The sequence below is a fragment of the Chiloscyllium plagiosum genome, unplaced genomic scaffold (assembly GCF_037043375.1).
Source record: "Chiloscyllium plagiosum isolate Xiang-an unplaced genomic scaffold, Cpla_swu_hap1 HiC_scaffold_32, whole genome shotgun sequence".
Classification (NCBI taxonomy): Eukaryota; Metazoa; Chordata; class Chondrichthyes; order Orectolobiformes; family Hemiscylliidae; genus Chiloscyllium; species Chiloscyllium plagiosum.
In genome coordinates, this window is record NW_028270170.1 from 38,682,862 (window position 1) to 38,700,093 (window position 17,232).

The 17,232-nt window shown below is 41.8% G+C and overlaps 1 protein-coding gene across 1 annotated transcript; it reads right to left on the bottom strand.

The window, feature by feature from the left end:
- Positions 1–569: 569 nt before the first annotated feature.
- LOC122540011 (cyclin-dependent kinase 5 activator 1-like) lies at positions 570–3,107 on the bottom strand. The gene has a single exon (XM_043675299.2). The coding sequence runs from the start codon at positions 2,305–2,307 to the stop codon at positions 1,417–1,419; it is 891 nt and encodes a 296-aa protein (XP_043531234.1). The 5' UTR covers positions 2,308–3,107; the 3' UTR covers positions 570–1,416.
- Positions 3,108–17,232: the final 14,125 nt, after the last annotated feature.

A 17,232-nucleotide genomic window follows, 5' to 3' on the forward strand; every position in this document is an offset into this window, starting at 1 on the left:
ATATATTGCCAATCAAATCGAAACAGTCAAGGACTACAGGAATCACAGGAAATTTGTTGGGGGTGGGGGGGGGGGGGGGGGGGAGCAGGGGTTCGACCATGTAAAATGAAGAAGTCATTAATTCAAAGGGAACTTAATATTCATTTCTCTATCAACATTATTTCTAAGATAATTGGACATGTGTGTAACGTCTATGTAGAGGAAACCTGCCAGTGGTTCAATATGAGATTTAACAGTAATTCAAAATTTCAGGCACAGATATGAAGAAACACATTAAAGTTGCAAATGACTTTTTAAGACTTCTGACAATTTAAATTTTATATGCATGCAGGTAAGTATACAACAGGTGTCGGGTGGATTAATGATGAATAAACTAGGTGACCGCAAAAATGACGAGGATGTTTTATTGCCTTAGAATAAAAATACTTCAATTTATTGCAGAGCTAAACTATAAATTAAGATATACTGGGAAGTGGGGCTGTTTACCACTGCCATTAATCAAGTCAAGCTCCATTCTGAGATAAAATTTCACATTTGTTACCTGAAATAAAACTCTCAAACAGGCTCAATCAGTCGTGAATGATCAGTGCATTTATTCATCACAGTACAAAAATAAATAGAAATTAAAAAAAAAATTAACATAAAATACAGCCACCGCTGTTCACAGCATTGTGACACCAATATTCTCAATTTCACCCAGACACACACATACATACACCCTACACACATACAACAAATAACACCATTTGGTCAACAGAGATTTTTTTTTCTTAAATAACAAATTGCACTGGGAAACATTTTCATAATATTAGCACTTTCAAAATGTACAACTGAAGTCTCTCAGTCAGACTTCCGTGTGAAAATGGCACATCCTTAGTAGGTTCTGATTTCAGAGAAACAGAAGTCACGTGCATCCCAAAACGACAGAAAAAAAGTATATATATATTTCCCCTCGTCTTGATGTCGATAAATACTTCTTCAAAACATTGAATGGAAAAAAGAACTATCCCAATACTCAAGTGTTTTCCTTGGTGTTTTTTTTTAAATTGTTGTACAGTCAGTTCTAATATCAGTCTCAGGGACACAGGGATACTTTACATGCACAATACCACTGTAGCAATTTAAAGAAGATTTTTTAAAAAACGTGCCGTTTATCCAGGACGGGTTTTAAATTTGTTCTAAAACACTTTTTTTTAGCAGCATGGAAATAAATCCCTTTCGGACTAGAACCCCCCTGACACACACACACACACGCACATACATACAGAGTAAAGGAAAATGATGCACACTCAAGTCAGTCGAGGTATCGGTTAGGTTCTAATCGATTCTCGAGATTTTATGTGTCTGTGTCTCAGAGACAGTGATGCAGCCGGGGGGGGGGGGAAGGAAAGAAGGGGGGGGGGGGAGGAACCTCAGTCACCGGTCCAAGCCTATGAGCATCCGTCCACTGTCGTCCTGGTTGCACTCGTTTTTGAGGTCGGCGAAGACCTGGGTGAAGAAGTGGGGATCCGCGTTGATTTGCAGCATCTTCGCGCTCATGGCGTCGATGATGCTGAGGCAGCGGTCCCAGAAAGCCTCCTTGCAGCTCTCCACCAGGAAGGGCTTGAGCGGGTAGGAGATCTCGTTGCCCATGTAGGAGTAGGACAGGTAGAGGCAGGTCAGGAGGCTGGCCTGCAGTTCGTGCTCGCTGGCGAGCTCCGGGGAGATCACGTCTCGGCACAGCATGTAAACAAAGACCACGTTGGCCGGAGCCACGAACCCTTGGTCCTGCCAACCCTGCAGGAGCAGCGAGCGGTCCACACTCCTGAGCCAGAGCACCGGCTCGCTGGGAGACAGGTGCTTCAGGCGGTAACAGCGGCGGCACAGGAACTCGCCCAGGCACTTGAGCAGCTCGCTGGTGGACGCCTGTACTATCACCCTCTTGGGAGACGTCGCAGAGCCGAGTCTGGGGCTCTTCTTGGGGGTGGAGGCTACCTTCGAGCCCTGGTTGAGGCGCTGGGCTGGCGGCGGCTGGGCGAAGGTGGACAGGTTGGCGCAGGACAGAGACTTCTTCAGGTTCTCGTTGTTGAGGTGGGTCACGTTGCTCTGGTAGCTGTTGGGGTTGACCTTCTTGGAGCTCTTCTTCTTGGCCGAGGCGGCCACTATGCGCTTCCAGGGCAGCACCGAGATGAGGGACTGCCGCTTGAGGTTCTTCTCCTTGCAGTTCTTGCTGTTCTGCACGGCCGTGTACTGGCCCACTGTGGCCGAGCCATCCTCAAACAGAGCCGCCTTCCTGTAGCTAGGGGACAGAGACAGCACGGTACCCATTGTGCTGGTACTCACGGCTGCCCTGGGGGGGTGGGCTCGGGGAAGGGGGTTTCACTGCTCAGCCTCTGGGACTGGGGGCTATCTGGAGCTTTCACTGCTCAGCCTCTGGGGCTGGGATCTATCTGGAGCTATCACTGCTCAGCCTCTGGTGCTGGGGGATACTGCAGATGCTGCTGAGGTCTCACTGCGTCGGGGAGCCGCCTTGCAGATGTGCAATCTCTTGGTTATTTTCCCAGTGCGACCAATTTTTCTTTTAAAAATCGGGGATTAATCCAAATCATCTGCAGCGTTTGGAAAGCCCAGGTTTTTACAACGAATTTGTGTCCACTCCCACTGATTTTCTTTTTGGAAATCTGCAGCACCGAGATTAATGGCGATGTGTCTCACACACACACACACACTGCAGTAAAATGGCAGATTCACCGGTTTGTCCAAAAGGCGACGAAGTTGGACCTTTCTCCTTCTTCTGGGAACTGTGCGGACTCAGTACAAGCCCCCAGCCCCGTCTCCTCTCTCCCTTGCCCCTGGTTTATAGGAACCAGTCCTCCTCCTCCTGCTGCTGGTCCAGGGAGGGTCTGGATGCCCCGGTCCTGGGAGAGCGTTTCCCCAATCGCTCTCCCTCTACACGGGCGGCTGTTTTCCAGACTGCATGTTGCGGGAGTTGGGGCCAGCCTCTCGCTCTCAGTCAGGCTCAGAGCACAAAGAGAGGGGCTTCAGGACTCCCACCGCCTCACGGTTCCACCGGATACCGGCGTTTTTCTCCCCTCTCTCTATCTCTCTTGCTGCATCTACGCCTTCCTCGCTGAAACTGTTTTTTCTTGCGTTCTGACACACCCCGCCTCCTTCCAGGAGCACCAGTCATAACACACAACGCTTTCCAAACTGGGGAGGCTTATTATAATTTCACTTAACCCTTTAACTGCCACAGGAGCAGTGACTGCGTGTAAAATTATCCCGAATGCTGTTCCAAAGAAGGTGTCATAAACAATATTTGCCCCTCATTTCAAACCTTAAAAAAATGTTTAAACTTCAATGCTTACTGTGTGCGAATTGACTTGTATTTCCTGTAAGTTCTGAAGAAGTCATACTGGACCCGAAACCTTAACTCCGTTTCGCTGCCCCCAGGTGTTACAGACCTTCTCGGTTTCTCAAGCATGCTGGGTTTTTTTACACGTTCAAATGTACGCAATATTTTGTAACATCCTGACATTGGGAAAGGTGAAGGTAAAATTCACCACAGTTCTGAGGAAGGATCACTGGACCCTAAACACTAAATGTGCTTTCTGTCCACAAATGCTGCCAGGCCTGCTGAGTTTTTAAAGTAATTTCTGTTTTTGTTTCTGATTTCCAGCATCCTCAGTTCTTTGGTTTTTTTTACAACCTAGTTTTTGCAGATCTTAGGGCTGCACTCTCATTTGAGACACAGCTCATGGTGGTTTAATCTGACAGTCAGTCGGGGGGTGGGGGGAGTCCAGAAGGACATTCTTTTGTGGTAACTGCATCTGGTACAAGAATTGAACCCATGTTGTGGGCATCACTTATTTGCAAATCAATATTGATGTTAACCAACTCCTGGTATAAAGGTGCAAGTATGATCCTTTCAAAATCCTTTTCTAGCTATTGTTTTCTGTGAATTCTGGACTGGTTCACATTTCTCAATGTTGATAGTGCAGGATATTTGACAGAAATTAGAAGAAAGAGTTATGCCATTGGTCATTTACAATAAACATTATTTTCATTTGTTGCACAGAGAATTTGTGTTATCTGACCCGTCCAGGTCCTAACATTTTCTTCAAATCTGTTCTGGAAGAGTTGAAAGGAATTGCAATAAAAATGGCTTTGAGCATCTGTGGAGAATAGTAGCAATTAAGATATAGTGATTCACAAGATGTTATTAAGTTGCAGGGTCAAATTTACTAATATTAGGGTTATCATTGAATTGAAATGGTATCAGTAGGCCATCTGAAGCCACATCAATTTCCAGCTCATGTTCATTTCTGACTTCACTGGTCCTTGGCCAAAAGTTTAACCCACCCACCACTGTATTCACTTCTGCCATAAGTACTATCGCATCTTCCATCTTACTATCTCCATCAGGCCTGCATCATTATTTATTACCGTCTGCTCTATCCCTCTGTTTGAATATTTCTGAGTATGAAGCCAACTAAGAAATTCAGTACACAACAGTGACCATATTTCAAACTAATGCTTCCAATGCCTATGATATGCTTTGTTTCAAAAACAGAACGTGCTGGAGGAACTCAGCAGGTCTAACAAAGTGTTAACTCTGTTTATTTCTCTACAGGTGCTGCCAGACCTGTTGAGAAAGAGATAAAGGAAAAAGAGATTTTCGTTTTTCTCTGGGAGTCATTACACAGATGATGAACTAGACCTTGGTTCAAAAACAGAACATGCTGGAGAAACTTAGCAGGTCTAACAAAGTGTTGACTCTGTTTATTTTTGTACAAATGCTGCCAGACCTGCTGAGTTTCTCCAGCACTTCAGTTTTTGTTTCTGATTTCTAGTACCCTCATTTCCTTGTTTTATTTAAGGTACATTCCGAGGTTTAGAAACATGCTGTACAGATGCATGTGTCTATTTCAGCAGATAAACATGTAAGCATTTTGAGTCGACTTAAATAGAAACTTCCTGAAGAAGAAAAGTGTACACAACATTGAGGTAAAACAGCAACCAAATGATTGAGGACAAACAAAGAGGTGACATCAAGAGAAATTTTATAACAACTGTACAGAGAGGGGCAGCAAGATTCACCAGACACAAAAAGAATCAGAGAGAGTGGGAGCGAAAGAGATAAAGGAAAATAGATTTTCATTTTTCTCTAGGAGTCATTGCACAGAAGGTGAACTAGTCCTTGGTCAGATATATTTGTTTCAAAATCAGTATATTCTGCTAAACTTGGATGTGGGGGCAGCTTGATTTCCATTTTTGTCTAATTTATAAATACTTCAGTGGTACAATGCTTGCCGTCAGATATGGCTGTTGAGCTAACCAAGAATCTAACATTAATGGCAAAGGAAAGCTCAGTCAGACTGTCAACATTTTAGAGGTGGATTAAAAAGTAAAAAATATTAAGGAATATTTGTGGTAAGATCAAGAAATGATTTTCTCCAGTTATCTTCACAAACATGTTCATGAAACTGTTGACTTTGGGAAGCCTCATGTGAGACAGGCTATAGTCCACAGATTATGGCATAATTTGTGACACCTTTTTAAAATTGTCATTTAAATTAATGTATTGTGCACTGCACAAACTGAGATGAAAATTCAGCATTGACTTGATTTGTAAACAGAAAAACAAATTGGCATTTTAAGAAAAACTGTCTAACCTGACATTTTATTGCTGTGTTGTGCTGAATGAGTATTCCTGAAGGTACTGTCTTTGGATGGTGTGTTGTACCAGGTCCCTATCCTCTCTCTGACAAGCATAAAAGATCTCATGGCACTGTCATGAACAAGTTCGGAGGAGTTCTTAGTGTACGGATCAATATTTACCCCTCAACCAACAGCAGTTAATAAGAAATTATCTGATCTTATTCCATTTCTGTTTGTGAGGGATTGTCATGTGAAATTCACTGCTGTGTTTCCTTAAAGCAGTGGCTACATTGAAGTGTGGAAGTTCCGCAGTCATGAAAGGTACTGTATAAATGTAAGAACTTGCTTATGAAGTGCAGCAAATTTGGGCATGATCTTGGAAGATGCTGTTTCAAGCTCTGATATCAGTATACCATGTTTATAACAGGCAAGCGACAATACTCATTTTCTAATCCTGGAACTCAGACTGTGATTATATGGTAAAGTTTGTCTTTGTGGCTTGCCACATCATTCAAATCCCTTACTGTCGTGTAATTCGTCCAGTTAGTCATTAGCCACTACTTAATATATACTGGCCACAGAATTTGATGTTTATTGAAAAAAAGCACAGATATCATTCCCATTTCTATTTTTGCTTAAAAAGTCCCAATGGCATCAGTGACATGATGATGGTGGTACTCAGGGCTGTCAGCTGCTGACCTTATAAACATGAATAAAACAAACTGACTAAAACCAGTTTACAATAAAGTGAAAAACAATTCTCACCCAAACCCAGGTAATTTCAAGGCAGTGATGTACCAGGTTTAAATCATTATAAATCATTCTAGTGTTATTCAGGGGGTTCATTGTGAGTAAAAGTTTTAATTATATTACTGCCTTATTGTGATAGAGGTATTTATTAAATTCTCCTTATGTCAGCCACTTGCTTCTGAGCCTGAATGAAGAAGGACTTGAGGTTTAAGTCCCATTCCAGAAGCTTCTGTACAAAATCTACATGGCCAATCCTGAACCTTGCCTGCACACTATGGGCAACTTAGCATAGCCAGTCCACCTAACCTGCACATCTTTGGACTGTGGGAGGAAATCCACACAGACACAGGGAGAGTGTGCAAACTGAACACTGACAGTCACTCGAGGGTGGATTTGAATCCAAGTTCCTGGTATTGTGAGGCAGCAGGGCTGATCGCTGTCCCACACCAATCTAGTGCAGTTTTTTTTCATTGAGACATCAAGCCAAGACCGTCTGGTTTCTTGGATCAATGCAAAAACACCCTCACAGCATGATTTAGGGGAAATCTCCAGTGTTCTGACCAATATTTGTGCCTCAGTATCACTAAAGTACCTTAACTGCTCATCCTTGCACTGCTGATTCTGGGATCTTGCTGTTCTGAAATTGACTGCTGCATTTCCTCTTAACGGGGTCGGAGGTCATGAAAGGTAATATATAAATTACTATTAATTGTCCTCTGAAATGTCCCCAGTTAACTACCAGCAATTTTGGATGGGGAAAAAGTGCAGTCCATGTCATGATGCATGAAAGAACAAAGAAAAATTGTTGGATTTGAATCACTTTGTGCAATCAAGTGGCTTCTGAATTGAGCATTCTGCTCAAATAATTGCGACATTTAGTTAAGCAATTAGGAACAACCACTTAAAAGATGCTTTCAAAAACGTTTGCCTGTCAGTTTATTAAAGTCTCGATGTTAGTTCTATTACTGTAAAGGATATCTTTAGTACTTGTGTCTGAGATGTGAATGCTGCTGAAGATTTGGTGGTCTACCTTAAGCGCCCTTAAGCAGGTGTCAGCTTCTTTAGCCTCTCTCGTCCTTGTGATTATAGTACGTATGTTACCTGTGTGTATTTTCAATGTTAGTGAAGACTGAATCCAGATTCTAGCCAACTTTATGATTTAGTTTCCTCTCCCCTGCGCAGTTCAGCTGCATAACTTCATCGAATAATAAAAGGGTAAAGTTGTCATAGGACCATTGGGCTACTCTGTTAATCGAGAAAGATAACAATTTAACTTGAGGGTCACCATTGTGTGGGAATTGACCCCACGCTGTTACCGTTAGGCTGCATTGCAAATAGGCCGAGCAACCAACTGAGCCAAGCGACCCGGGCAAACAGCATTGTATATAGGAAGTGATGAATAACCACTAGTCCTACCTCACACCCGGTCAACATTCTCTTGTTGAATATGGAGACCGGCTTGTTGTGAAACTACAAATACGGGAAATTGCAGATTTTCTGCGCATCCTCCCTGACAGACTGGAGATGCAATATTCTCAATAACCATAGACTTAATTTATCCAGTGCAACAGCCGGATCTCCGGAAACAAAACGGCATTTGCATTTTTTGGATTAAACAAGTAAATAAAATGTCACACTTTGATGTCATGCATATTTCCCGGTTGTAGCCGAGCGTCGCTTGTTCTCTGCTCGCTCTCCTATAAATTTTAAGGATAATATGAATACATTTTACGTCCGTTCAATTTAAAGGAGAAATGGATTTTCTCCTAAAATATTTCCCTCCCTTACTACATGTTTACATCTGCGGAGTCAAGTAGATAACAATTCAGTTCACTGTGCATGAATTTTTAAAACGCTTTGATCATTTAAAGGAGAGAAATTATAATGGTCAGGGCTCTCGGATAGTGGTTTAAATCCTACGCAGTGATCCATCCAGTTTTATTCCATTCCACGTGTTTATATCTAGTCTTTCAGGAACTCAAATTCCATACAAGGGCGACATCTTCTGATCAGTTCGGGAATAACACCCGGATTCACTTCTGTAAATGACACACACAATTGCTGACATTACTCAACATCTCATTTTAACAATTCTGATTGGGATTGCCTTACCATGAAAAAAAGCAAACTAAAACAAAAACAAAACAAAAAAACGTATGTTTCAAATCGATAAGCCGACAATTTAATGAAAACATGCCAGTGTTCCGTACAAACCTACTGGAGTCACAGAGCAGTTAATGTCTCTGATTCAGGAGACAGGTATTATATAAATAAGAATAATCTTCGAGCCTGTTTTGGCATTCAATGAAATCTATGGCCGAATTCCGTATACCCGCCTTTGGCCCATGTCCCTTTATACCTTTGCCTGACAAAAAAAAATCTATCGCCGATTTAACTGATAACTGATCTAGCATCCACTGCCACTTCTGGAAGAGTTTCAAAACCCTACCACCCCTTATGCGTAGACTGTTCTACTGGCTGGTCTGGCCCTCATTGTGAACGATGTCCCCTAGTTCTAGAGTCCTAAACTAGTGGAAATAGTTTCCTGGTAATATCTTTAAAGATTCAGCTTTTAAGTTCTAATATCTTTGTATTGTGAAAGCTGAAATTTGTCTAAATTTCACATCTGAAAAATTTTAGTTAGTCAAAAATGTGACAATTCAGACTTATTTTAATTGCGCCATTTTTCTATCAATACCTAGATTCTATTCGTGTATTTAGTTTGTTGTTTCCACTCCACCAAATACACTTTAAACTTTTATAAACCAAATGGCTAGACCAGTATAACGCTCAACTTACTCTCAATAGATCTTATTTTAGCCATTTATTTAAAAAGGCTGTTCAGGTTGGATTACAGTCAACATCAATTTCTCACTAGTCTCACTAGCCAGCAGCCTGACCAGTCATTCATTGCAGTCTTGGGGTATATTGCAGGTACCATTACCACTTTAGATCAGAGTGGTGTTGGAAAAGCACAGCAGGTCAGGCAGCATCTGAGGAGCAGGAAAATCAACATTTCGGGCAAAAGTCCTTCAGCAGGAATCTGCCGGAAACGTCGATTTTCCTGCACCTCGGATGCTGCCTGACCCGCTGTGCTTTTTCAGCACCACTCTGATCTAAACTCTGGTTTCCAGCATCTGCAGTCCTCACTTTTGCCATTGCCACTTGGCCAACCAGAAGGTGCACTACAGGCACAAGTATCTCTGTTTTAAACTTGCATTTAGATAGGCACATGGTATATGCTAAAACCTTCTTGCATATTGTTGGACTGAAAATTCTTTGACCCTTCACCCTACCAAACTCCCAGAGTGGCCGTTTCACTTAAATAATGGCCTCAAGCCACTAGGGGGAAGACCTCACTTTGCTGTCTGAATGGTTGGAAATCCTGGTGGTCAGAGCTCGATTTGTAGAAGATGTGGGGACCGGACTCTAGCCTGAAGTTTAGCATTCATTCTATGGCATCAAACATTTTTTAAAAAAGGCCTGGTCAAGGCCACAGTCACAGCTTAGACATTGCTGGGCCCCATTGCAATGAATGAAACAGCCTGCTCCACTATTCAAGAGAATCATGGTTGAACATCCAACTTAGACCCCTGTTACTACTTTGTCCCAATACCCCTTGATCCCTTTAACTCCAAGAATTATATTTGGATTCCTATGGAAGAAAGGCTAATTTTGACAGTATTAGACAACAACTTTCAAAGGCTGACTGGGGGCAAATGTTCGCAGGTAAAGGGACAGCTAGAAAATGGGTAAGCTTTCGGAAATGAGATAATGAGAATCCAGAAAAAGTATATTCCTCTGAGGGTGTAAGAAAAGGCTGGTAGGTATAGGGAATGCTGGATGACTAAAGAAATTTAGAGTTTGGTTAAGAAAAAGAAAGAAGCATATGTCAGGTATAGACAGGATAGATCAAGTGAATCCTTAGAAGAGTATAAAGGCAGTAGGAGTTTACTTAAGAGGGGAATCAGGAGGGCAAAAAAGGGACATGAGATAGCTTTGGCAAATAGAATTAAGGAGAACCTAAAGAGTTTTTACAAATATATTAAGGACAAAAGAGTAACTAGGGAGGGAATAGGGCCCCTCAAAGATCAGCGAGGCAGCCTCGGTGTGGAGCTGCAGAATATGGGGGAAGATACTAAACAAGTATTTCGCATCAATATTTATTTGGAAAAGGACATGGAAGATATAGAATGTAGGGAAATAGATGGTGACATCTTGAAAAATGTCCATATTACAGAGGAGGGAGTGCTTGAAATGCATAAAAGTGGATAAATCCCGAAGACCTGATCAGGTGTACCCTAGAACTCTGTGGGAAGTGATTGCTGGGCCTTTTGCTGAGATATGTGTATCATTGATAATCACAGGTGAGGTGCCGGAAGACTGGAGGTTGGCTAACATGGTGCCACTGTTTCAGAAGGGTGGTAAGGACAAGCCAGGGAACTACAGACCAGTGAGCCTGACGTCAGTGATGGGCAAGTTGTTGGAGGGAACCCTGAGGGACAGGATGTACATGTATTTGGAAAGGCAAGGACTGATTAGGGATAATCAACATGGCTTTGAGCGTGGGAAATCATGTCTCATAAACTTGAGAGACAAAGAGGATTGATGAGGGCAGAGCGGTAGATGTGATCTAACTGGACTTCAGTAAAGTGTTCGACAAGGTTCCCCATGGGAGTTTGGTTAACAAGGTTAGATCTCACGGAATACAGGGAGAACTAGCCATTTGGATACAGAACTGGCTCAAAGGTAGAATACAGAGGGTGGTGGCGGAGGGTTGTTTTTCAAACTGGAGGCCTGTGACCAGTGCAGTGCCACAAGGATCGGTGCTGGGTCCTCTACATTTCATCATTTATATAAATGATTTGGATGTGAGCATAAGAGATGTAGTTAGCAAGTTTCCAGATGACACCAAAATTGGCAGTGTGGTGGACAGCAAAGAAGGTTACCTCAGATTACAACAGGATCTTGATCAGATGAGCCAATGGGCTGAGAAGTGGCAGATGGAGTTTAATTCACAAATGGGAGGTGCTGCATTTTGGGAAAGCAAATCTTAGCAGGACCTATACACTTAATGGTAAGGTCCCCTAGGGAGTGTTACTGAACAAAGAGACCTTGGAGTGCAGGTTCATAGCTCCTTGAAAGTGGAGTCGCAGGTAGATAGGATAATGAAGGTGGCATTTGGTATGCTTTTCTTTATTGGCCAATATTGAGTACAGGAGTGGGGAGGTCATATTGCAGCTGTACAGGACATTGGTTAGGCCACTGTTGGAACATTGCATGCAATTCTGGTCGCCTTCCTATCGGAAAGATGTTGTGAAACTTGAAAGGGTTCAGGAAAGATTTACAAGGATGTTGCCAGTGTTGGAGGATTTAAGCTATAGGGAGAGGCTGAACAGGCTGGGGTTGTTTACCCTGCAGCATCAGAGGCTTATACCTTATAGAGGTTTACAAAATGGATTGGATAAATAAACAAAGTCTTTTGCCTGGGGTGGGGAAGTCTAGAACTAGAAGACATAGGTTTAGGGTGAGAGGGAAAAGATATTAGAGAGACCTAAGGGGCAACTTTTTCACAGAGAGGGTGGTGTGTGTTTGGAATGAGCTGCCAGAGGAAGTGGTGGAGACTGATATATTTGCAACATTTAAGAGGCATTTGGATGGGTATATGAATAGGAAGGGTTTGGAGTGATATGAACCAGGTGCTGGCAGGTGGGACTAGATTGGGTTGGGATATCTGGTCGGCCTGGACCGAAGGGTCTGTTTCCGTGCTGTACATCTCTGACTCTATGAAAACATTCAATGTTTTAGCTTCATTGCTTTCTGTGGTGGAGAAGTCCACAGGTTCACCACTTTCTCAGTGAAATTTATCCTTAAACCAGTCCTAAATGGCCTACCGGTCTGCTTCGACTGTGACTCTTGGTTCTGATTCCTTGGTCATCGGGAACATGCTTCCTACATTTATCCTGCATACTCTTAAAATTTTATAGGTTTCATTGAGATTCCCCCTCATTCATCCATTTGATTTGATTTGATTTTTTGTAACATTTTACCCAGTACAGTGAAAAGCTTTGGTTTATGGTATTATCTGCCTGTAATGCACAAAGACTATAGGATGACCAAACATAGCCAGGAACATACAGGTATAGCTGCAAAGGTGCATAGAAAGCAAGACCAACATTAGATTTGAAATGAGAGGTCCATTCAGAAGTCTAACAACAGCAGGGAAGAAAACTGTTTGTAGAAGTGTTTAAGCGTTGGTATGTCAGTGAGCATAGTCATAACCAATCCAGTTCCTGTTCAAATGTCAGTTCTGCCATCCCAAGATTGAGTCTAGTAAGCCTTTGTTACACTCCCTCCTTGGCTAAAACACCCTTCCTCAGATAAAGAGGAAGACCAAACTGTACACAATACTGTATATTTACCCTAGTGCTTAGATTTCTATGACTGATTGAGAGAGTCAGGGAATTTCCAGAATTATTTGATCTGCATCAATGCATGTGCATGCACGCGTATGCGGTTTGGAGGTGGGGGACAAGTAAGGTCACCTGGGAAGTAGTGCTCAGGTGGCCATGAGTATTGAGGTGGCTACTTACAAGGTCTGCCACAGTTAACTGGGGCTTCAACTCGGAAGCTGTTACACTCTTTATACCTCAGTTCATGGCACCAAAGACCATTATCATTTACTCGATCAATGCTCAACTCTCTCTCTATAGGTTAAGTGGTTCTTCACCAAAGTGGTTTCTGTTTAAAGTCAGCAAAGATTTCAAATGGCCCTGTTTAATTTAGGTTTGGCTGCTGTGAAGTATTCTCACTCTCCCCAGATATCACCAATTGGATATGTCAGAAAAGGGACAGGATTTCTGTATTCAGATCCTGCATGCATTTTGAGAGGCTTGCAGAGTCTTCCAAAGTGTGAAAATCTTGCCCTGGTCTTACTCTGCAATGGGGTACTCTGCTAGGAATTCTCCTGCTGAACGGCTTATGCTCAAAACACCGATTCTCCTGTTCCTTGGATGCTGCCTGACCTGCTGTGTTTTTCCAGCACCACACATTTTTCTAGCTGCAGGAGTCTGTTTTCATGTCAAAAAGTTTGGCGCTGGAAAAGTATAGCAGGTTAGGCAGCATTCGAGGAGCAGGAGAGTAGATGTTTTGAGCATAAACTCTTCATCAGGAGTGTGGGGCATCCAAGGGGGCTGAGAGATAAATGGGATGGGGGAGGGGGATGGAAGGTAGCTAGGAAGGCAATAGGTAAATGAAGGTGAGAGGTGATGGTGATAGGTCAGAGTAGAGGGTGTGGCAGATAGCTGGGAAAGAAGATGGACAGGTAAGATCATCATGACTCACTGGGGTATCATGCTAGAAATTTAAATTTCCCTAGGTGCTATTTGGCTGTGCCCCCTCAGTAGAGCCCAAATAAGTCATTTCTTGCTTTGGCAAATACAATCTTTAATGGGTTTATAACCAAACTGACATTCTGTAGTCAAACCACCAGTCAAGTAGTGTAAACATTCTTCCCAGATTTGGCTAAAAACAACCAATTTGTTGATGTAAACACAGTTACATGGTCCTTCAATGACTTTACCGATTAATTGTTGCAACATGTTGGTACGTTTTTAATTCATTGCATTGATAAAGTCCATTTGGTGTTACAAAGGTCAAAATTTCTTTTAACAAGTTGTTTGTTTGTTACAAATCATACATATCCAATGCATTCAATGCAGTAATTCTAAATCTTGGCAAAGAATACAAGGCCGTGTTGATTTTGTAATAATACACAATCTGTGACACCAGTCCAGTTTTGCACCATCAAAATGGTTAGTTCCAGCTTCTAAACTCAGTCCCTCTTAAACTTAATCACTTTCCTCACCTGGGCGAATCTTTCTGGATTGAGTCTGTGAAGATGTTGTCTTAAGGTAACATCCCTCCTATTAAACATCATGAAGAGCCAAAACCATGTTACCTGGCCTACTCCCACAAATTGCTTTATGATTCTGAAATAGTCTATGTAAATGACTTTATAGAATCACGTTTCTCATTTAAAAAAAAAACAAATGCTTCAAAACACCCAATTGTTGGAGGGTCAATTTTAGAATTTCAAATTCTAGTTCCTCCATTTCAAGTTTTCTTAATGCAATATCCCTTTCCATTTCTCTGCTTTTCTCTCTCAATTTCTCTTACCCTGTTTTCTTATAAACTCTGGTATTTGCATTTCTAATGTAAATGTTAACAAAAGCTAGCTGTCATCCCAATTTCACATTCCCTTTCTTCCAGTTTTAAATGTTGGATAATCACTCAAAGCATCTTATTGTTACGAGATCCTTCTTCTCATCTACCTTTGAACTTCTGCTAAACTTCTTGGATTAACTTTAAACAAATATTTCAAGTTCCACTGTTACCTCATTCATTTCCAGAAAGTACTTAGCAACTACAATGGAAAAGGGGTTACAACAGGAACAAGAGAACAGCTCATAAACTAGTATTCCAAGGCTCATTTTAGCAGTTATGAACCTTGCACATTCCAACATTGCAAAGCACACCACAGAGTATAAAGATTCCTGTAGACAGGATAAGAGAAAGAGCTAGGATGGTAGATTTAGGTTTGTTTACACACCTGTTTAGCCAGCTTAAGACAGATGCACTCCGGGGTTGTTTGAATCAATAAGTTACCCTGCATACCTGAATCCTCCTGTAGGCTACATAGAAATAGATCAACTACAACTTGGACATTTAATGATATCAGATCCTCAGGCTGACCCTGCAAAAGGGTGAGAGTGTATCTTATTTACCAGCCACAGTTACAGCAGTAAACCCGCCTTGAGGATAGTCCCATCGAGTATCAAAAAAATACTGAAAGGAGAGCTCAAGACCAGAAGTGACATAGTCTGGCAGAATGAGACAGCTTTATTTAGTCAGATTTAGTCTGTAACAATGTTGGTTTATCAGCAACACGGTCCTCACTTTAACATCAGGAGAATCAAAACCATTTTCCTGGCCTATTCCCAAAATCTATTTATAATTCAGCAATGGTCTTCATGAGTCACTTTATATTTTTCTTCAAAGTAAAACATGATGCTAACAAACACTATGCACCCCCATTGCTCAGTGTTCCTGAGGTTGCTTGAATAAATGTAAATTAACCGGTTTCTCTCCTTAATGACCCTGCAAATGGGCGAGTATATTGATGTGTTGCAGAGTTAATATGCTGCTCTCGGAGAGGAGATAGAAGATCTGTTGAAGTCGAGCAGATCTGTTGAAGTCGAGCAGATCACAGCAGACCACTCAATAGTAAAAACATGTTTCTGGGAAGATGCGAAGTGGCATGGTCTTGGGATACTGGTATAAGAATATATAAATGATGATTAATTACTTCAGAGCATTGAGTATAGGAGTTGGGAGGTCATGTTGCAGCTGTACAGGACATTGGTTAGGCCACTTTTAGAATAGTGTGTGCAATTCTGGTCTCCCTCCTAAAAGGAAGAATGTTGTAAAACATGAAAAAGTTCAGAAAAGATTTACAAGGATATTACCAGGGGTAAAGGGCTTGAGCTACAGGGAGATGCTGAATTGGCAGGGGCTGTTTTCTTTGGAGTGTCAGAGGCTGAGGGGTGACCTTATAGAATTTTATAAAATCACGAGGGGCATGGATACGGTAAATAGACATGTTCTTTTCCCTGGGGTGAGGATGTCCAGAACTAGTGGACATAGATTCAGGGTGAGAAGGGAAAGATTTAAAAGGGATGAAAGAGACAACTTTTTCTACACAAAGGGTAGTGCGTGTATGGAATAAACTGCCAGAGGAAGTGCTGGAGGCTGGTACAGTTACAACATTTAAAAGATATTTGGATGTGTATATGAATAGAAAGCATTGAGAGAGATATTGGCCAAGTGCTGGCAAATGGGACTAGATTAGTTTAGGATGTCTGGTCAGTATGGACAAGTTGGACCAAAGGATCTGTTTCTGTGTTGTACATCTCTATGATTCTATGTCACTAAGGAAGCAGAACGATAATGCACTGAAGAACAAGTCTCAGATACATATCTTGACAAAGCATTCATTATGGCTTGAAGAGAAAGAAATCAGTTTCACTGATCAATGTACTGACATAATCCATAGAGGAACTAACTCAAATAATTAAAGACTGAGAGGGGAAATACTTAAGAAACATCGACAAGATGAACACAGGTGAATGGAACATAGGAAAGTCTTTTAAGTCCATGCCTAATTTGTTGCTGTAATTGTACATTTCTTAACCAGCCAAGGGTGAACCAACATCCCTAGAGGATAGCTTCACTGTGAAAACAGATAGACCGATTTGGGGAAAAAACAGATGCATAAGTTTGAGAACGTGCCTAGTATATATGTCATCAGTCAAACCCCTTGGTTGAGAATCTTTGCTTTATGTTTGGCAGCTGTCCAAATCTTAAGTAACAACAGCTCTAAGAGCTTCAGTAGGTTATCAGCGATATATAATCAAGAAGTTTAATAATCGAACGTGTGCATTAGAATAGGGTAATAGACCAAGGCCCTAAACTGAGGGTCCACTAGTTGATGGTTTGACTCTTCATAACCCCAAAACTTACACTTGATCAGTATTAATTGATGTTAGTGAGTAAAGAAGAAAGGACAGTATCACGGAAATTAGCCAAGAGCTAAAGAGGTAAACTGTACTGGAATTTAAACAGTTTGTAAAGAGAGGCTAAAACAAGAGAAAGACAACATCACATGAGCCAATGTCACAAGGCCACTTTAGCAGTCTGAACCTTGAACATGCCAATTGTCCATCAGCAGAAATGACTAGAAAGGAACTTTATAATGTGTTGAGGAGCAGAACAGAATAAAAA